Here is a 20,805-nt window from a genome sequence, read left to right as displayed (position 1 = left end):
TTTAGCTTTATTTCTTTATAAATTAATTAAATTTTTTTATAAATAATAACTCCTAAAATTTATAACTAAAAATAAACAAAAGATTATAAATATATAAAAAAAATTATTCAAAAAAATAAAACTGATAAAAAAATTGAAAAAAAACTAATTAACAAAAAAATAAAATTAATAAAAAAATAAAATTAAAAAAAAATAAATTGAAAAAATACAAGTATTATGAAAAAAATAATAAATAAAATTAATTAAAAAATAAAATTTATATAAAATTGAAAAAATATAATAAAAAAATTGATTAAAAATAAAACTAAATAAAATTTATATAAAATTTTAAAAATAAAGTATTGATAAAAAATAATAAACAAAATTGATTAAAAAATAAAATTAAATAAAAATTAAATAAAATTAAAAAAAATATCATATTGATGAAAAAAATAATTAATTAAATTAATTAAAAAATAAAACTAAAAAAAATAAAAAATATATATGAGAGCTATTTTTAAATAAAATTAATTAAAAAATAAAATTAAATAAAAATTTAAAAAAATAAAAAACAAATAAATATAAAGAAAAGGATAAAAAGGTCATTAGAAGAGGAGAGAGAGGAAGTGGGAGGGGGGGCGTGCGGTGTTGGGGGTGGGAAAAGCAGTGCTCGTCTAATATATATATATATATATTTTAGTTTAGGCTTTAGTAAAGGAATGGAAAATTTTAAAAATATATATATTATATATTAGGTGCTCACTAGATTTGTAACGTATGTATCAAACTCTTTATATATTTAATTTATTATGCACAAACTACTCCTGAACCCTAACACAGTTTATAAAACAAAAGAAAAAGAAATAAAAAATAGAAACTTGTAAATCTATTTCCAAAAATGCTCATAAAAAACTAAGATTAGTTATTAAAACATAGTTATAAAATTAAAAAAAAATTAAAGCAAAAAAGATGATGAATGAGATCGTCTTTTGCACAGTGGCACTCACCAATAGTCAGTCGGCAGCATCAATAATGGTGCAGCCTCCGTATCAATTAGGTGAAGTTTAAGTTGGCCGACGTCATGATTCCCAATATATATATCTATATAGATCTCTCACCTTTATGGAGCTGCTCAGAAGACTATTAATACGTGAGATCATGGTTTGTTGCGTAATTATGAGTAAAATCTTGGAAAAAAAGTTATGGGTTGGGGGAAGAACAGTCGAGTAGGCCTCTTCAAAGTAGAAACAAGGATGGGTCACCAGAAAGCTATTTCAACAACTTCGAATTGACATTGCAGTCAGTGTGTTGATCAGCACACTGCATTTCTAATCCATCTTTCTTTATTCATCCTACTCACCCAAAAACAGATGCCCATAATTCTGCATTTCCCCTTTTGGTTCCTCCATGTTCTTCTAAGTGTTCATCATCGATCTCTATGGAACTCTATCTCATGCAGATCGAACATGAAGTAGAAGTAGAAGTAGAAGTATGAAGCATGTACATATGTGTATGTTTTTTTCAAAAAGATTTAATTTTGAACAAAAAAAGTACGAGCGAGAGGAATGGACAATAGTACATGAGGTGGAAGAGGAGTGGAGCCAGAAGGAGCAGGCAGCTCACAAGAGAAGAATACAACACTCGCCTGCTTTTCCCCCCTCTCGGAGCGTGCCCAAAGGCTTTGGGGATGTATAAATCTACAAAATCTTCCTGTTGGAGATTGAGTTTCCGACTTAAAGGAAAGGCTGTCTCTCTGCTTTAGTGCTGCTTCTGATGCATGTAGTAGCAGGAGCAGTAGCAGTAGCAGCAGCAGCAGCAGCCATGGTGGTGGTGGTGGTGGTGGTGGTGAGCTAGGATGGGCAATCACCTACTGCCACTACTAGACGCCTATTTTTGCAGAGGCAAGCTGCTTGCGTGACTGGTCAAAGCTTCCTCTCTTCTACACTCCTAAAACGACTTCCACATGCCCTTAAATTCGCTGCCTCGATCTTTTTCCTCCTCGAGTCCTCCTCCTCCTCCTTCTTCTCCTTCTTCTTCTTCTTCTTCTTCTTGGTCGTCGTCTTCTTCTTCTTGTTCTTGATTTTCACAGCTGCATTGTTGCTAGTCGTCGTGGTGATTATAAAATACAAGGTGCTGCTTTTGTGGAAGAGAGGGCAGCAAAAGGAGGGGAAAAGAAGGAAATCCAATGATAGAGATAGTGACATTGTTGGTCGAGGTTCATTGCATGGACGGGCGAGATTCGAGCTACTGTTGCGTGAGGACTCGTTTGCTTTAAGTCTTGTTGTGGAGGTAACTGTTTCGGTTGTGCAGCTGCGAGGTATTATATATAGGGAAGGGGAAGAGGGAGTTGATGGAGGCGGAGGGGAAGGAGGCCGGCGGGGATGACGGGGTGGGGGAGGAGGGGATGGTTAGTGGCGCGCGGAAGCGCTACGAGAGGCTGGTGGCGGTGCGGAGCAAGGCGACGAGGGGGAAGGGCGCGTGGTACTGGGCGCACCTGGAGCCGATCATGGTGACGCCGGCGGGGGCGGCGCAGCCCGCGGAGGCGAAGCTCCGGTGCGGGCTTTGCTCTGCTTTGTTTTCGGCGTCCAACCCCTCCCGCACCGCCTCCGAGCACCTGAAGCGCGGCGCGTGCCCCAACTTTGCCTCGCCTTCGTCCGCCGCGGGTGCGGTCGATCCCCTGCCCATCTCCTCGCTCCCGCCGGCTTCGCCCCGCCTCCGCCCCCCAGTTATGAGGCGCCCCGCCCTGCCCCCGCCCCAGCCGCCTCCCAAGCCTGCTCTCGTTCTCTCGGGAGGGAAAGAAGACCTCGTTGCGCTCGCCAGGCTGGAGGATAGCGTGAAGAAGCTCAAGAGCCCCATGGCCGCCCCCGCCGCAGCGCTGCCCAAGCCCCAGGCCGACGCTGCCCTAACCCTCCTCGCTGACTGGCTATTGGAATCCGGCGGAGCCGTCTCCCTTTCCGCCCTCGACCACCCAAAGTTCCGGTCTTTCCTCAACCAGGTCGGCCTCCCCTCTGTTTCCCCCCGCCGGCTCGCCCTCTCTCAACTCCACGCGCGATACCTCGAGGTCCTATCCGACTCCGAGGCCAGAATCCGCGAAGCCGCCTTCTTCCAGCTCTCCTCCGATGGCTGGAAGTCGTCGGCCACGTCATCGGACCACGCGATCGTGAGCTTCGCGGTGAACCTCCCCAACGGGAAAACATTGTTCCACCGCTCCATTCTCACTGCCGGTGGAGCGCCCTCTGGATACGCGGAGGAAGTGCTGTGGGACGCCGTCGCCAAACTATGCGGCAGTTTTACCGAACGGTGCGCCGGCATTGTCGCCGACCGCTTCCGGAAGACGGCGCTCCACAACCTCGAGTGCCGGAGCGAACGCATGGTGAACCTCTCCTGCCAACTCGAGGCCTTCAACGGCTTGATCAAAGACTTCGCCCTGCAGCTCCCCCTGTTTCGAAAAGTCTCCGACCATTGCCTCAAGCTAGCCAACTTCATCAACGCTCAATCTCAAGTTAGAAGAATTTTTCTCAAATATCAGCTCGAACAGCATGGCCACGCTCGTCTTCCAAGATCTGCCGCGGATGGTGCCAATCAAGTCTCCGACAAACTGGCAGTGGTGGAGGATGTGATGGAATTTGCCCATCCAATCCAAATGGCTGCTCTCGACGAGGACTACAAGTTGGTCTACCGTGAAGAACAAATTGCTGGAGAAATGGCAGAATTGATTCAAAATGGTGGCTTTTGGACTGAGCTGGAGTCAGTTCACTCCCTAGTGAAGCTTGTGAAGGCCATGGCCCATGAAATGGAGTTGGAGCGGCCATTGGTCGGGCAATGCTTACCTCTGTGGGACGAACTACGGGCGAGGGTCAGAGAATGGGGTGTTAAATACAGCATCAACAGCGAGGTGGTGGAGAATGTGATCCAGAGGAGGTTCTCGAAGAACTATCACCCGGCGTGGTCGGCGGCATTCGTGTTGGATCCACTGTTTCTGGTCAAGGACGCCAGTGGGAAGTACCTCCCCCCTTTCAAGTGCTTGGCTCCTGAGCAAGATAAGGATGTCGGTAGGCTAATCACGCGGCTGGTGTCGCCGGAGGAAGCTCACATTGCCTTGATGGAGCTGATGAAGTGGAGGTCAGAAGGATTGGATCCTTTTTATGCACAAGCAGTTCAGGTGAAGCAGCATGACCCCTCAACCGGGAAGATGAAGATTGCCAATCCACAGAGCCGTAGGTTGGTGTGGGAGACCTGCTTGAGTGAGTTCAAATGCCTCCAAAAAGTGGCTGTGAGGCTCATCTTCCTCCATGCCACTTCCTGCGGAATCAAGCGCGATTCGTCACTGATCCGGTGGATGCATTTGCATTCTCAATCAGAGGCTGCAAAGAAGATAGCTTTTATAACTGCTCATTCGAAGATTGCAAAGATGGATTTCTCAAGTGAAACGATGGATGTCGATATTCTGAGCATGCGAGAGGAGGAGACGACGCTCGGCGGAGACATCGCCGGTGCTTCAGCAGTGTAACATCTGTTTTCTGAATTTTTTTTTCCCCTTCGCTTCTTAATTCCTACGTTGATGAGTGTAGACTAGGATTGTAACTAGGAATGTTGATTCTTTGTTTGAGCTCTTGATCAGCCTCGTTCTTCTAACATCTACTCAAGATTTTGTTTGGAGTGGGAGTAGAGACATAAAGAACTATTGAATATTTGTTTCGGGTGATTGTTATATGAACTTTGAATTTGATTAGTTTGCAGAAGGAATGCCTCAATCTCTGATCAACAAAACTTTCATATTCGTGTATCATTCTCTGTTTTTTGTTTGAAGATGAAATTGTTCTTTTCCAGAGGAACTTATTAAGCTTTTCATGTTCATCTCACAATTTTCCATTACCTTTTAGGTCAGTTAAAATGATGCAATGTATCAGGGACCTGTGGTCCTATCGAATCGAATCGATCGCATAAGATCTTATTTCTCACTGAATATGACAATGTGTAGAACCAACTCAACTGTTCAAATGACCAAAATATGTGATCTCGTCAAGCTATCAGTTATTAGAGATCAAAGGAACTAGGAAAGAATCTCATCTTCTATGATCACAGGAATCAAATGCCGAATTCCCTGCTCATCTTCTTGCTGTTTCACATGCTCATACAGTTGGAGAAGCCTAGCCTAGGAGTCGATCGAACTTAGACAAATAACCTTGCATGATCTTAAAACTCAAGGTAACAAGGGCCATGTGATGCTTTACATTTCACTTGCGTCTGAGTTGAACTTCCCATGCAAGTCAGTGTCTTTGGATTCTATCAACTGCTACACTATTGATTTATGAAGCAGGTACTCTTTTTCTGCCAGCTTTATCAATGATTGATATCCAAGAAAGGCCCCGATGCTGCTTTGGTATGGCTAACACTTTAGTTTATCGTCTGCAGTTGCACTGCACTGCACTGCACTGGGACCGGCAACATATAGATTATGCATTAAACTTTACTGCTTCTCTTGTTTGCAGGGAAGAGCTCGAGGAGTAGGCTGTTCCATGGATGCCGAGCTAGTAGAGATCATGGTTGGGTGGATGGCGAGCATGGTAGCCCAAAGGTCAACTTCAGAAGACAACCGACGGAAGGACGAACGGAAAACTGAATATCCGGCGGCGATAACCTCCAACCACAAGGCCCACCGGGGACGTGGAAGAGCAATCTCAACCCTAGCTAGTGCGCCTGTTGCGATCAGCAAAAGCTCATAAAGGACCTTTCTTTCACATCACCTTTGGGTGGCTTTTGTCTGATGAACGAGACCAAATGGCCTTTCTGTCTCCCAGCTCCACCTGCCTTTTGCTCGCTTTCGCTATGCCATCTCTTTCTCTGTGTGCTTGCCATTTTCATGGCTTGGTGCTGCAGTTCGTTAGTCATGGCCTGTGGCACATAATTAATAAGAATCGCCATGGATTCCTTGGCACTGCATGCTGTTTCAGATAACGACGAGTTTAAAGACACTGTCTGAAGAGTTCCATTCATCATATGAAAGATCTAACTCATCTTCGATAAATCTTGTATGATGATTGGTTGAGAATATTAAGAAATATGCTTGAATAAAATATATTGGACATGATCTTAGATATATAAATGGATAATAAAGATTAATCTATTTATTAGTAGAAACAATACACGACAAAGCAAAAAAAGAGAATATGTCGTCCGATAATAAGTGTCTGTACAGACAATTATAACGGGCAATAATAAACCGAGATCCTCCCACCCGTTTTAAACTCTCAACAAAATTAATGATATCTTGAGGTACGGCAAAAGCGCGCACCCCCTCGCTGACCGACGCATGCAGCGGATCGGCTTTGGCGCACGGGTGGTCCCCGCCGTCGGCGCAAGGGCAGAGGCGAGCCCGGGCCCACCCGTGCCTCGTCCGCAGCGAAGGCGACGAGCCTCGCAATGATGACTCGCGGACGGTGAGTGGGGCCGGTCGCCGGCGTTCGACCCTCGGCCCTTGCCTAGCTGCTTCCTCTCCGCCTCCGCTCCGCATTCATGATCCGGATGGCGACAGCGCGCGGTGGAGGGGGTGATGGCGACCGAGCGCCTGTCGCGGCAGGGCATGACCTACAGCGTCGAGCGAAGGGAGAGGGAGATGGCGGCGGCGGACGCGGAAGCAGTTGGCATCTGGGGAGGCAGCGCTCGTGACCACGACGGGCAATTATTTAAGGTCGTTTCTCCTTTTTCTTTTTTTAACCAAAAAAAAGTGTTCCTTTCTAATTTTTTATATTTGTATTGATAAAAAAATAAATATCTGTACCCTATATTCTTTTCATATTGTATATTTTATGTTAATTATAGCTCAGATCATTGTTACAAGATCATTCATAGAAATCAGGGATTGAAACAACAACAATTATGATTCCTCTCTTCCTCTGTTTCGATTTTCTCCAAGAGTATAAACATAGAAAATGCCTGCCATACTCTGGTGGTTATCATATTTGAAGGACAGGCAGTACTCTAATCCCCAGCGAGGCTTAATTTAATGATTCCAGTGTCAGCTTTGACTGCTTTTGATACAGAAATTGTGATTAAAGAAATTGTGATCATTTCTTATACAACTCTACTCAGATTCCTTGTGCTGCTGCCAATCCATGCATGCATGTACGCAACAGGAGATCACAGCCAAACTTAATGAGAGCAATAATTATGGTATTTAGGGCTGCCTTAAGCTGTGCCTGTGCTGCATCATCATCAATTCATCTGCCTGCAATCATCATGATTCCTGTGTGCAGTCTTATGCCCAGTTTGACTGATTGATCTGCTTGCATTTAGCTTAATGGGAAGAAGTATGTTAGGACCTAGCACGTTTCCCCTGTAATTGATCGAGGATGGCGAGGAGCATGAAGAGAACACAACATTCTAGAGCACAAAAAGAGCTAGTTGTTCAGGAAGCTGATGAAATTATTGAAGGTACGTATTTATACCTTTCTGATGGCTTAACTGTTTGGTAATTTTGGTTGTAGTAGGCTCTTAAGCTTGTTTCTTTTCAGAAAACAAGAGCAGGCAATATACAATATATGAACAACTCCAATCACCCCAACATGATGCAATGCAACCACCCAGTAATTAACATTTTTACCTTTCAAAGCTCAACAGTGACTTATGGTGGTCCAAATCTGAATTTGAACAGAATGTATCATCATCTCAGCATTATACTAAAGCAATTGCACATTATGATTTTGCTAGGTTATTATGGTAGAGCTATTAGCAGGATCTCTCATGGGCTTCATATAACAAAGAATGCATGTCTTAACAAACTGGATGGTTCTTTTATGAGAATCTGATACAATGCTGTACTTCATTGGTTGAATCACAATAAAATTTGTCTTTGGCTTCTAGTTTCTATGCAGAAATAATGTAATGTCTCCCTTGTGAAATTTGAAATGGGTGGCAGCATGGCTATTGTAGTTATGCATAGAGGAGTGGTTTAAGAGAGTTGCCAAGTGTAATAGAATCATTAAAGAAAAGTCTATATGTAGTTCTAATATTTGATGATGTTATCTTTCGTATAAGGCGACAAATCAAAATCTGGAAGGTTTTACCTAGATTATTGTGGACAGTAATTGTGTTTGTATCATATGCTACCATAGAAGGTTCTACCTATCAGTTTTGCCACAAAGACCATAGTATGGGTGGTAGGAGCTCTATTGTTTGCTTGAGTTTTAGCAAATGACAGTGCTTTATCCTGTGTTAACCCAAGAATCATCTAGTAATGCTTAGAAACTATAATTGTCTGGCTTAGTAACCCTTGTTTGTCTCAATTGTTTGAGCTTAGTAATATCGATCTTGGCTAAAAGGGCAATATAGCATACGAAGCTCCCATTAATGTGGAGTCTTAGGGAAAAGTATATTGTACACAAACTTATCCTACGTTGCATTGCAAGAGGCTATTTCTGTTAATAAATTATGAATAACAACATTTTACTTCACAAGGGGTTTCGCTAGCTATTAAGGATTCTCATTGAAATGGAAAGAGCAAATTTACTTGACGACATCAGAAGTAGAAGTGAGCAAGCAGCCTCTTGTGGTCTGTTTAGCTCTTCAATTTCTCAGCTTGCAGGTACTTGAAGACTCCATAAGCGACGGTGCCGCTGAGAAACAGGAGAACCGTTGGAGTGAAGGAGGGATAAAGAAACTTGACGAAGAATCCGTCCCATTCCTCCGGCAAGAAGCCTGCAAGGGCAAAAGCAACTTGTGAGAGCAGATAATTCGTTTGCTATTTCCTTCTCAATTTCGTCACTTCCTTCTCTTACTTTGCAGCAGGGGAGACCAAAGAGAGAAATATATTTCCAGGAGAAGAAAAATGGTTCTGGACTTCAGCGAAGCAAAGGAAATTTACAGGGATTGTAAATTATCTATAATTACGAACAGAGAGGAGCTAACCGATCATGAAATCTTGAACCCACAAAGACGTGAGATTTTCGGAAACTAAAACGCAAAAACACCGTAGGAGATTTGTCTCAAAGAGGAATCGGTAAGGGAGTACCGGAAGCAGCAAGAGCGATGCCCTCGACGAGGATCAGCGCTCCCAGACCCAACCAAATAAGGAGAAACGAGCTCTCATTGGCGATCGACTGCTTATCTCGAAGCTCCTGAGACTCCGCCTGCTTACTCGCCGAATAACCCAGAGGGCTCTCGTCTAAGGGAGAGCGTCGAATCACGGAACCCCTCTCTCGACCTCCCCCTTTCTTCTTCTTCTTCTTCTCCTTCTTCGCCGGATCCGCAGCAGCAGATCCGCCGAAACCGGTTCCTTTCCCATCAGAAATTTTAGGGGATCCGGAGGGAGCATCGGAGGCTTCGGATTGGGCCGTCTCCTCGGCTCGGGCAAGGAGAGAAGCTCCTCGGAGGTGGGAGCGATGGAGCGGCAGACTGGACATCCATGGGCGGCGGCGGAGGAGGAGAGACGGAGGCGCGACGCGAGAGTGGAGGCTGTGAGAGCGGAGCAGCGCCGCCATTTCCCACCTTCTCGAATGTTCGTTTTATCCAATCCCGAAGACTTCATCTTATCGCCACCCCAGTCACCGACTCGGCACGTGCGTGCCGGCGGCATCAGATGATTTTTCCTTTTTCATTCATCACAAAAATTCTCTTATTAATGGGTGAAATGCTCTTGATATTATATTAATAGTAAAATATCTCTTAAATGTTTTTTTTCTCAAAATGTCTTTCTAATGATCTTCATTAGATGAACCATTTGAATGATAAACATTCTTTATCATTACAATTAACTTGTTGGATAAATTCAAGTATATATATGAATGTGTGTTGTGGGTTAAAGATTGTGAATCTTAATAATAACTAATTATATAATGCTATGTTGCACGATGAGGAATTTACGGCTCGTGCACGACACTCGTGATCCACCGCTGCTATCGCCGCCATCACCGCGCTGTCCGACCACCGCCGGCCGTCGCCTTGGGCGCGATCAACGCGCCACTCGTCGATGCTCTGTTCGACGTCGAATTTCGATCGGATAGTGGTCGGAATCCGGTAGAATTCAGCAAAACAGGGTCGGCAGTGCGCGAGCGACGTTTCCAACCAAATCGCGATCAAATTCCGATCACTATCCAGCCGGAATCCGCGCGTCAACAAATGGCACATCGATCGCGGCCGAGGCAGCGGCCGGCAGTGGCCGAACGGCACGACAACGACAACAATGGGTCAGGGAGTCGCACACAGATCGCGCACGAATTTATCGCGCAGCATAGCAAACCCGCAGATTAATAAGGCGAAGCTTATATTATAATTTTATGTCTTTATCACAAACACTCGATGGGGGGATCGTCACACTGCCAAATCCCACTCCACTACGCTGCATCGAATCACATCGGCGTCCCGGCGAAGAACGCCAGCGCGCCCACCATCGGCGCGTTGATGTACGTCGCCGGCTCGGACTGCTGGTAGTTGTTCCGGTCGTCGGCGAAGTTGTCCTGGCCGTCGGGGCCGCCGACCACGGCGCCGACCAGCACGTTGGGGTTGGCCGCCGCTGAGTACAGGTACCGGAATCCGCCGTCGCAGCCGATCCGACCGGGGTTGGCGTGCACCGACGGCAACGACGAGCCCCTGTGGTGGACGCGCTGCGGGTACCGGCCGCCGAACCCGACCATGTACGACATCCTCGCCGGATTATTGCCGAGTATGTAATCCACCTACCATCCATCATCGCGCACCACTTAAGCTGTGCAATTCTTTATCAGAATTGGCATGATTGAAAACCTCCTTACTCTCACCTGTTTCTTAGCGATCGAGATGAGATTTGCAGCGTTGACCTTGGTCGGGCCGCACGCCACCGATCCGCCATTGGAGTTGAGGTACTTGGCGTAGGTCAGAAGGAGGAACGAAGCGGATGTTACATACTGCAGGTTGCTGTCGCCCTCCTTGTACAGAAGTCCTCCTGTTTAATTATGAGATGCAATTCTGTGGTTACTGTTCTAATTACCAAGCTTGATGCGTAATCACTATCCGGTAGGTCAATGGAAACCTGGCGTGTATTGAGCTTGGAAGCTACTTGTTCCTGGAACCAGAGAGCAAATGTAGTTGTCAGAGTGTGCCTTGTACAATTGCAGCACTCCAATCTTGTTCTGCAAAAAGCCCTGTTCGAACAATTTCGAAGCCGATAAGTCGATTGATACGTGCTTAATTATGTAGGTGCAGTACTTTTAAAACGATACCTTGGAGAGAAGAATCTTGGTGCCTACGCGCTTGTCGTCCCAGCTGAAGGAGTAGTCGTCGTTCTCGGCTCCCAAAGTGTGGCCGTTCGACTCGATGTAGGACATGTAGGAGACGTCCTGCGACGCCTGGTGAAGCCATGAAGCTCCCCATAGAAGCTCATCCTGCGCGCGCAGTTTGAGTCCAGTTGAGGGTGAATTAGGTTATAACTGATAGCTTATTTTAAATCTCTTACGTTGTAGCCGGAGTAGGAGCAGTAGAATGGGCATGCGACTGAGCTAAGCGAATCACTGTATGATCCCCTGTATTTATTGGCGAAATCGAACACCTGGATCGTTGTTGAAAGTGTTCATAAAACTATTCTGTGTGTTTAATCGACAATTAATTAGAGAGGAAGGAGAATTGGTTACTTGTGTAGCAGTGCGAAGCAACTTGGAGGAGTAAGCAGGGTCAGAGTTCTTGAAGACGATGGAAGCGGCGGCCAGCCCGGCGGCGGTCTCCGCCGCGACGTCGGAACCTGGGTTTTGGCTCGTGACTTTGTAGACGTTGCGGGGCGTGTCCATGTCCTCCGGCCTCTCCCAGCAGCGGTGGTCCTGGTAGGGATCCGCCACCTGCACGTACAGTGTGTCGGGAGCGGCGGTGGCGGCCTTGAGGAGGTAGTCGGTGCCCCAGCGAAGCGCGTCCTCGGCGTGCCCCAGCTGGCCTTGGCCCTGCATCAGATCGCCGAACTCGATGATGCTCCACGCCAGCATCGTCGTCGTGAAGGCCATCGGCAGGCCGAACTTTATGTTGTCGCCGGCGTCGTAGTACCCGCCCACCAAATCCACCTGTCAGACCACCGCAATTAATATCGACAAAAGCAATCGATTATTCCACAACGCCATTCACATGAATCTCAAGCAAGGTGGTACATTGCAAGAGGAGCCGTCGGAGAGAGCGGAGTCCCCTCGCCAAGTGACGCGCTGATCGGCCGGGAGCTTGCCGGAGCGCTGGCCCTCAAAGAAGAGGATGGACTTGGCAAGTGCGTCGGCGTAGTTAAAGCCCGAAGCAGAGGAAGCGGAATGCAACAAGCAGAGACACACTAGCCCCGTAAAGAACAAGCCTCCGGTCTCCATGATCGATCTCCTCCTCGATTGCTTTGCGGAGGAGATGTTGCGGCGAGAATTTATAGGGCGAGGAAGAAGGTAGGTGGTTGGTCGTTGGAAGCAACACAACGGGAAGGGTGGCATGCGGCGAGGGAGGTGCTCTCGCTCATGGTCACGGGATTAGCTGCGTGAAAACGAAAACGTAGATTGAACCACGCATTAATTTATTGCCAAAAAAAAGGGCTCATCGATCCTTACTCTATGAAGTTTGCTAGCCTTGCTTTCTGAAGGTTAATTCAATGAATAAACAGTGCGAGTTTGCAGACAACGGTCGCACAAAATGGCGTTATGAACGGGCGCCGAACGGCGTAAATTGAGGTGCCGGCCATGATTTGTCCTTCTCCTTCTCCAGTGCAGTCAATCTGTCTTTCTCCTTCCTTCGTCTCGATTTGTCTCCTAGTAGCAAGTCACGGACGAATAGGCGGACCCAGTCACGTGCGTACGCACACACAGCACAGTAGGTTTGATTTGAGAACGCTGTCGATGGGTGTGATCAGGGGCGTCGGGGAGGGACTGGCATTGGATTCCATGCGGTTTGCTAGATGTCACAGGTTCCCAATGCGCTGCTGCGTTGTTGGCCCGTGACGAGCAAAGCAAGCGCCGCAGGGCATGCGCCTTCGTGTGAGCCAAAGTGAGTCTCATGGTTAACAACGCAAACAGAGAACCAGCAAAAGAGTTATAGGGTTTATGATTTAGAAAAAGAAGTGAGAGACAAGGAAAATGAACAAGTTAGATGTGTAACCGGCTCGTCTCTAGTGCTAGATGAGCTGATTAAGGGTCGGACTAACGGTGGAATTGATTCATTGGTATTTATTTAAATTAAATTTGGATTTGGATTTGAATTTTTTTCAATAATAATTTTTCATTTAATAATATTTATAATATTTTATAATATTAAAATTATGATTTAATATAAATTAACTTATTTGTTTTTAAATGTTTTAACACGAGGCTATTTTAATTTCTATTAAAATTAATTTTTTTAATTTATTTACTTTGAATTTTTAATGTAAGATTATTTCATTTTTTATTTATTTAATTTATTAATTGGTTATTTATTTATCTTTTTATTCATTTAACTTTGAATTTATAGAGAATTTTGAATTGTATGAGATATCTAATAATAAATTTATTAAAGGATATAATTTATTAATAATAAAATTATATATATATAATAAAAATTATCATCGAATATATAAAATTTATATGATATATATATATATATATATATATATATATATATATATATATATATATATATTATCGTACTAAAATATAATAATATTAATATTAAATTTAAAAAATTATTGGTATAAAAAAATAAGAGATGATTGAAGATTTAATATAATATTCTGTTCCATTTATTTGGACTTCTGATTTTTTTAAAAACTCAAACATTAATAATTGAATGAAAATAAAAAAAATAGAAAGAATATAATTTTTAAATGCCGAAATATCAATTTTTGATACCAAATAAACTAATTATGTGATTTTAATTCTTTTGTACTCTAATAAATGGATAAATACACCACTTAAATAAGTTTATGTCTTTTTTTATTTAAATTTATTTTTATATTTATAATTTTCAAATATATAATTTTTAAAAAATAAATTATAAAATAATAATTTTGAATTGTCATCAATCATAAATCAAATTGATAGTGAATCATAAGATTAAGGATCAAAATTTTTTAAAAGATTAAATTGACAGACGACGATTTTGAATTGTCGATTGTGAACTGTAATAAAATCAAATTGATGGGTAATAAAGCTTGACGTTGTTAACGACCCAAATTGTTTTGAGACTCTTCGTTCGATTATTCTTAAAACTAACGATCGATCTAAGGAATAACTTGCAGAACAACAATTTCAATTCATTAAAAAACAATTATTTTTCATGTTTATTGATTCTATTTGGCTGCGATGACGGTAGCTGTTGTTCCATTGCCAGTTTGCATGGACCATGAGAAACGGAAGGTACCGTGCAAGATAACTCTCCGCTAGCTGCCTCTCCGGGGCTTTGCTGCCTTCGTTGATAAGGATCACTGCCTACCGCCCGCTAGCTATTTGAGGTTATTACCCTAGCAAAGGGATTTATGTATATAAATTATCTAAATAATAAATAATAAATTAAATATGATATACAATAATTATAATCCTAATCATGAACAGGATAAACTTATAAATATTATCTTTTACTATCTAGTCATGCCGATCTCAATTGATTGAAATAAATTTGAGATTAATTATTATCTATTATTGTTCTATTTATCATTATTATCCTCAACAAATTCAATGGAAGTGCGTGGACGTTGAATTTGAATGCTAACCTGATAAGATGTTGTTTGTTGATAATTTGATCTTCCATAGAAATGTACGAAATTGAAAGTTAACGAGTGCTCACACATTTGAGGATAAAATAAAAATCAATCTTCATATATTTTATTCCGAGTGTGAAAAAAATTAAATTTATAATAAGATATATCGCTTCAATATTATCATATCATATTTGATAATATTTGATAAGTAACATTCATAGAAATAATTTAGAAAGACTTAGACTTAAATCAAATGAATTTAAATGGTGCATTAATTATAATTTTATATTAGATTACTTTTTAAAATGTTATGAAATTAGATGACGACTAAAAAATATTACATATCCATTAATAAAATGTCTATTCTCGAGGAATGATAATAGAATAAAAGATCATAAAAAATAAATCTTTGAGATAACACTTTTTTAATATTGACAAAGGTTTTACTAGAAAGGTGGAATAAGCTACTTTAGGGTCCTACACAATAGGTTCATCATGATTATCTATGAGGAGATAAATCGAAAAGTTACAATTGATTGCTACGAGAGAAAGTATTGTCAACTTCGTCGAGATTTAATTTTTGTCCACTTCAATCAGTTATCCCGTAATAACACACTCGGAGAACAATATTGGTAAACTCGATTCACAACAAAAGCCATGTTAAATGGATGATAATAATGTACTGCAGTACTCCAGCATTACTTCAGTACAATTGAGGATAGTCTGACCCTCGGGGTTCATAGGTGAGTTGGTTACGATGCAGCAGACTTGCAGAAGAGGGCAAGGGTTTGAAATCCTAAGCCAGGCAATACCCTATGCGTCGTAACCAACTGCACTTTCTCGATTTACCTCCTCATAGATGGTTGTGGCCGACCATGTGGACCGCAAGGTGGCGGATCCACCTTTTGCAGAAGAAGAGGATAGTTCTGAACTTTGCTTTTGGCCTTCTTAACTCGTTGCCAGTTAAACGGAGAAAAAAATTAATGAAATTGATATCAAACGCAACTTAAAAGACGTGTCTTTCTCGGACCAGTTGTTCGAAGGCTGCTGGGAAGAAGAGATCGACGCTAAAAGAGGGCAGCGACTGAATCTGCATGGGTGATGTTAGAATACCGATATTGTTATTGACGGCGGAGCCGGCTCTTACTCTTGCTGGTTTAGGGCAGCAGAGAAAGGAGAAGGTTGCTGTTGGATTAGGGCTTCTATCGAGTGCTTGCTGTTGGAAGAAGAGTGGGAGAGAAGGAAGACGAAGAAGGAAGTTGGTGGGAAGATGCTGTATATCGGGAAATTAAGAGAAAAATTAGATAGAAGATCGGCGTGAAGAGCACGGCTTGTGGCGGCGTGAAGAGCACGGCTTCAGAAAATAGGACCCCATTCTAATCAATATACAAATTAAATTAAAGCACGTTATTAAAGTGTTAGGAAAAAATAAATATTAAATAACTTAACTTTAAAATTAAAAATTTATGAGTATCCTTAGATATTTCTGCAAAAAACAATTTCAAAAATTTTAAATCTCTAAAAGTTTATAGAATTACAATTCAATGGGCAGCAAGGAAGGGTAAGTGAAACACCAAGAATGCATTATCAATGATGGGAGAATCTAAGCTTAGATATGGCACTGCACGTGCTTTACTGAAGTTTTAAAAAATATTTGAGTGCGTGTTTTATATAATAAAAAAAAACACTGAACGATCGATTCATGTTTGTTTCGTGCTGCGTGTTTTATATAATCAAAAAAAAAAAAACATTGAACGATCGATTCATGTTTGTTTCGTGCTGCGTGTTGGTGTGAAGGTACATGAAATAATAGTATGGCGATTAATAATCGATCAAAAGGACATGCAAAACTAATTTAAAGGGGCCCACATGATGACGCGTCTGCCTAAGTAGGCGTCCATGTAAGGGTAGTTGCCAATTTAATTTTGCTCACTCCCAACTGTCTAATGTAAATTATCTATAAAGAAATAAATCAAAAAAATTATAATTAATTATAATAAAGGATATTATTTTAATTTTATTGAGATTTAATTTTTATATACTTCAATAATTTTAGTCTATCGTAATCAACTCAATTATACTTCTGCGTGAATGTTCTGATAATTAATCATATAATCATTATATGTAAGAAAATAAATAATATATATATATATATATAAATATTCTATCTTCTGTAAAATGGTATATCTCAAAAATTATTTCGTAATTGACTTCATGATCATCTATAAAAATATAAATTGAAAATTATAATTAATCATAAAAAAAATTTCTATCGAATTGGTGGATCCTTGTCTATCGTGTAATAATCAATTAAATCATGTCCGAATAGGAATATCGTACATGTGCACATGCATTGTCGTGGCCGTCCTTGATATTATCTGTTAATTTGTTCTAATTCCTTGTTCTTCCTGGCAGCTCAATATGTCTTCCCCCATGAGATCCAACGACCAACATTATTTCGTTTTGTCCGAAGAGATTGCTATAAAATGACCAATTGGCAGGCTTCACTGGACTGCGATCGGCATTCGATTTAGCAATGAAGCACGACGACTTCAATGCATGTTTGTTGGTCGTCGTCGTCCTCGTGGTTTCGGCGGCGTTGTCGCCCGCCGTCGCCACCGGTGCCCAGTGGCAGCTCCTGAAGAGTAGTATTGGCGTGTCGGCGATGCACATGCAGCTCCTCCCCAACGACCGCGTCGTCGTCTTCGACCGCACCGACTTCGGCCCGTCCAACCTTTCCCTCCCCGACGGCCGATGCCGCGACGACCCCCGCGACTGGACGCTCCACCACGACTGCACTGCACACGCCGCCGAGTACGACGTGGCTGCCAATGCCGTGCGCGCCCTCACCTTGCAGACCGACCCCTGGTGTTCCTCCGGCACCCTCGACCCGGACGGCCGCCTCGTCCAGACCGGCGGCGCCAACGATGGTGAGCGCGCGGTCCGCTACTTCAACCCCTGCTCTGACTGCGACTGGAAGGAGGAGCCCGCCGGCCTCGCTGCCCCGCGTTGGTACGCCACCAACCAGGTCCTCCCTGACGGCACTGCCATCGTCGTTGGCGGCCGCTCCCAACCCAGTTTCGAGTTCGTCCCTAAGAACAGAGTTACCTCCGCCGTCGTCCTTCCTCTGCTCCGCGACACCAACGACCCCGGCGAGTCCAACAACCTCTACCCATTCGTCTACCTCAACGTCGACGGCAACCTCTTCATCTTTGCCAATAACCGCTCCATCCTCTTCGACTACAACACAAACACCGTCGTCCGTGAGTACCCACCAACCCCCGACGGTGACCCCCGGAGCTACCCCTGCACCGGCTCTTCTGTTCTCCTTCCCCTGCCGCCATCGGGGGACGACGTGCAAGTCCTCATCTGCGGCGGCGCCCCGCGGGGCGCCTTCGTGAAGGCCTCTCATAAGCTATTCATCGGAGCGCTCAAGACGTGTCTCAGGATGGGCATCAACGACCCCTCGCCGGTGTGGTCGATCGAGACCATGCCTTCGGCGCGGGTGATGGGCGACATGGTCCTCCTTCCCGACGGCGACGAGGTGCTCATTCTCAACGGCGCCGCGGCCGGGACCGCCGGGTGGGATCTCGGCCGCGACCCGGTCTTGGCGCCGGTCGGGTATCGCCCAGGCGCCTCGGCCGGAGTCCGGTTTGAGGTCAAGACCCCGGCCACGGTGCCGAGGATGTACCATTCCTCGGCCGTGTTGCTCCGCGATGGCCGGGTGCTCGTCGGCGGCAGCAACCCGCACGCGTTCTACAACTTCACCGGCGTGGACTACCCGACGGATCTCAGCCTGGAGGCCTACTCGCCGGAGTACTTAGCCCCAGAGAAAGCGGAGCTCCGGCCAAGGGTGGTTGCAGCGCCTAAGGACTTGGTGTACGGGGAGCATTTCACGGTGCGGTTCGACGTGGCGGCGGCGGACGACAAGCAGGTGCGGGTGACAATGGTGGCGCCGTCCTTCGCGACGCACTCGTTCTCGATGAACCAGAGGCTGCTAATCTTGGAGACTGAGGGGACGGCGCCTGCAGTAGAAGAGGATGAATGGGTGTACGAGGTGGCGGTGGTGGCGCCGAGGTCGGCGTTTATAGCGCCGCCAGGGTATTACATGTTGTTCATCGTGAACGGCGGGATACCGAGCGAGGGAATCTGGGTCCGTATCCAACAGCAATAGTACGGATCAACCAAATGATTAATTAATTAATTAATTAAAAACCAAGTTAATTAATTTAAGTCTACTGTCAGTCACTCTTCGATTTCAGCTTATGAAATAATGAAAACCAAAGGCTCAATTATTGGAAGCTCCATTAGTTTGGGATTGCTTGCTAATTGTGCTCTGTTTTAAGCTTTTTCCTCGAATTTCTTTATTTTTATCTTGAGAGCTGATCAAATTCGATAAACAAGAACATCAATCGAAAGATGAACAAAAACTTCTCTAAACTTAAGAGATGACACAAGATGCTTTTGGAAGCTGTAATAGATTAGAAGATCTGTGAAGATAACAGATCGAATTATGTATTTTCTCAATTCATAGTCTCACGACAGCCATTAATGCTGATTTAAAACATGAAAACAAAAAAAACAATAGTAAGAAAAAAGTAACATTTTTCTTTAAACTTTTATTTTTCATACTAGGAGTTTAGAATGAGGTTTCTCAGCTGGAAAGGCCATTGATGGTTCATATCCTTCAATGCAGTTTCTTCTCGACTGCGAAATCTCAAAGCCATTAACTTGCTCGGCGAAGGAATTTGCTTACGGGCAGAGATGAGTAGTATTATCAATAGCAATGGGCCAGAAAGTTGCAAGATGAACAAAGAATGAAGATTGTTCACAGGAAACTACTGAATGATTAGTAGTATTACTTAATTGACAAAGAAATGCAGGTGTAAGATCATGGCTGTTATTATGCAAGATGATTTTGCTGGTTCAATATAGTTGATCTCATAGCGAGATACAGACAGATAAATTAAATATTGAACAAGCCTCTAGGTGGCAGGGTATTCTGCGGCTATCAATCCCACGATTCGACCCGTGCCCAATTCTATAAATCTACAACTTGGGAACCAACTCGGCTATGCTGTGGGCGCAAGATCATGGTTGTTATTGTCTGGTCATGATGTGGGGATTAGAAATATTGACTTAATCAACATAGCCTCCATGTGAAAAGTCCTTGATTTGGTCAAAACAGACTATATGTGGCACCTTTCCGACTCAATTAAAAGTGATTGGAGTCGGTTATATCCAGAAGGGTATTCAAATGAAGTCGAATTTACTCCAAAGAAGTTAGAATGTTTGTAGGGAATTGAGTATTCAAGATCATTTAGCTTATTTGATAAGAGATTTGACATTGCTTGAGGTCACTCGACTGAGCTCAAAAGTAGGCTAGTAGGAAGTATGAGAATTCATCCGAGTCGGAAGGTAGCCTGATATGACAACACAATATTTAGATAGAACTCAGATTTGGTAGAGCAAAGGTTATATTAATTAGGAAAGATATATCAAATAAGTAGTTGAAGTAGTTATTTTTAATACAAACATGAATGATAAAGGAAAGATGTATTGGTTACAAATGGTTATTTGTTGCAAATAGCATGCAAGTGGGACCTAGCCCCTTATGTCTTTCATGCTACGGTTATGCAACAAATCATAGAAGAGGCCACGGTTATATATTTGGATGATAGTTGCCTATTCGAACTTATAGCATAATTAATAGGTAAGGAACTGTTCCTTGCATCTAAAGAGTCATCGGTTGTTCCTTTCATCTATAGAGTCATTGGTTGTTTTTTTACATCTGAAGAGTTATAACCGTCGAAGTTAATGGGTATTAGATGGAAAAGAGTTACAACCATCAAAGTTAAAGGGCTTCAAACAATTGAGAATCAAGTCTTTCTTTCTCTATACAAGGTATTTGCTCTAGTAGTCGAAGGTATGCACAATTAACTAAGTAACTACTGCCTTTCTACTCATTTCTCTATTCATTTTCCTATCTTTGACTTGAGCATCAGAGAGATCATGTCAAGATGCGTCTTCATCTCTTCTAAGCTCGTGTTAATCTCCTTCAAGGATGTTAGATCCCTTGAATTCTGATTGATTCTTGCCATTCATCAATTCACAAGCAATCGATTCATCGATTACCAACTTGAAGCTGGTTGAATCATCATCAACTGTCT

The 20,805-nt window shown here is 43.2% G+C and overlaps 4 protein-coding genes across 4 annotated transcripts; 2 read left to right on the top strand and 2 right to left on the bottom strand.

The window, feature by feature from the left end:
- The first annotated feature begins 2,329 nt into the window (after window positions 1-2,329).
- On the top strand, window positions 2,330-4,678 carry LOC141821730 (uncharacterized). Its single transcript, XM_074709072.1, has one exon. The coding sequence runs from the start codon at window positions 2,330-2,332 to the stop codon at window positions 4,487-4,489; it is 2,160 nt and encodes a 719-aa protein (XP_074565173.1). The 3' UTR covers window positions 4,490-4,678.
- A 2,278-nt stretch (window positions 4,679-6,956) lies between these two features.
- LOC141821861 (protein LPA2) lies at window positions 6,957-9,464 on the bottom strand. Its single transcript, XM_074709237.1, has 2 exons — window positions 8,990-9,464; window positions 6,957-8,676 (listed from the first exon to the last, which is right to left on the bottom strand). Exons 1-2 carry the CDS (start codon window positions 9,456-9,458, stop codon window positions 8,537-8,539), a joined length of 609 nt encoding a protein of 202 aa, XP_074565338.1. The 5' UTR covers window positions 9,459-9,464; the 3' UTR covers window positions 6,957-8,536.
- A 759-nt stretch (window positions 9,465-10,223) lies between these two features.
- On the bottom strand, window positions 10,224-12,317 carry LOC141819755 (endoglucanase 1-like). The gene is made up of 7 exons (XM_074707003.1): window positions 12,084-12,317; window positions 11,583-11,999; window positions 11,408-11,500; window positions 11,175-11,336; window positions 10,985-11,096; window positions 10,734-10,897; window positions 10,224-10,652 (listed from the first exon to the last, which is right to left on the bottom strand). The coding sequence occupies exons 1-7, from the start codon at window positions 12,285-12,287 to the stop codon at window positions 10,326-10,328; spliced, it is 1,479 nt and encodes a 492-aa protein (XP_074563104.1). The 5' UTR covers window positions 12,288-12,317; the 3' UTR covers window positions 10,224-10,325.
- A 4,854-nt stretch (window positions 12,318-17,171) lies between these two features.
- LOC141815346 (aldehyde oxidase GLOX-like) lies at window positions 17,172-18,809 on the top strand. The gene has a single exon (XM_074703291.1). The coding sequence runs from the start codon at window positions 17,172-17,174 to the stop codon at window positions 18,807-18,809; it is 1,638 nt and encodes a 545-aa protein (XP_074559392.1).
- The last annotated feature ends 1,996 nt before the right edge of the window (window positions 18,810-20,805 follow it).

The sequence above is a fragment of the Curcuma longa genome, chromosome 2 (genome assembly GCF_044706935.1).
Source record: "Curcuma longa cultivar G26 ecotype Majalengka, Jawa Barat chromosome 2, ITB_CL_G26_1.1, whole genome shotgun sequence".
Lineage (NCBI taxonomy): Eukaryota > Viridiplantae > Streptophyta > Magnoliopsida > Zingiberales > Zingiberaceae > Curcuma > Curcuma longa.
Note: the sequence above shows the minus strand (reverse complement) of the source record. Positions and strands in the feature narration are given on the sequence as shown.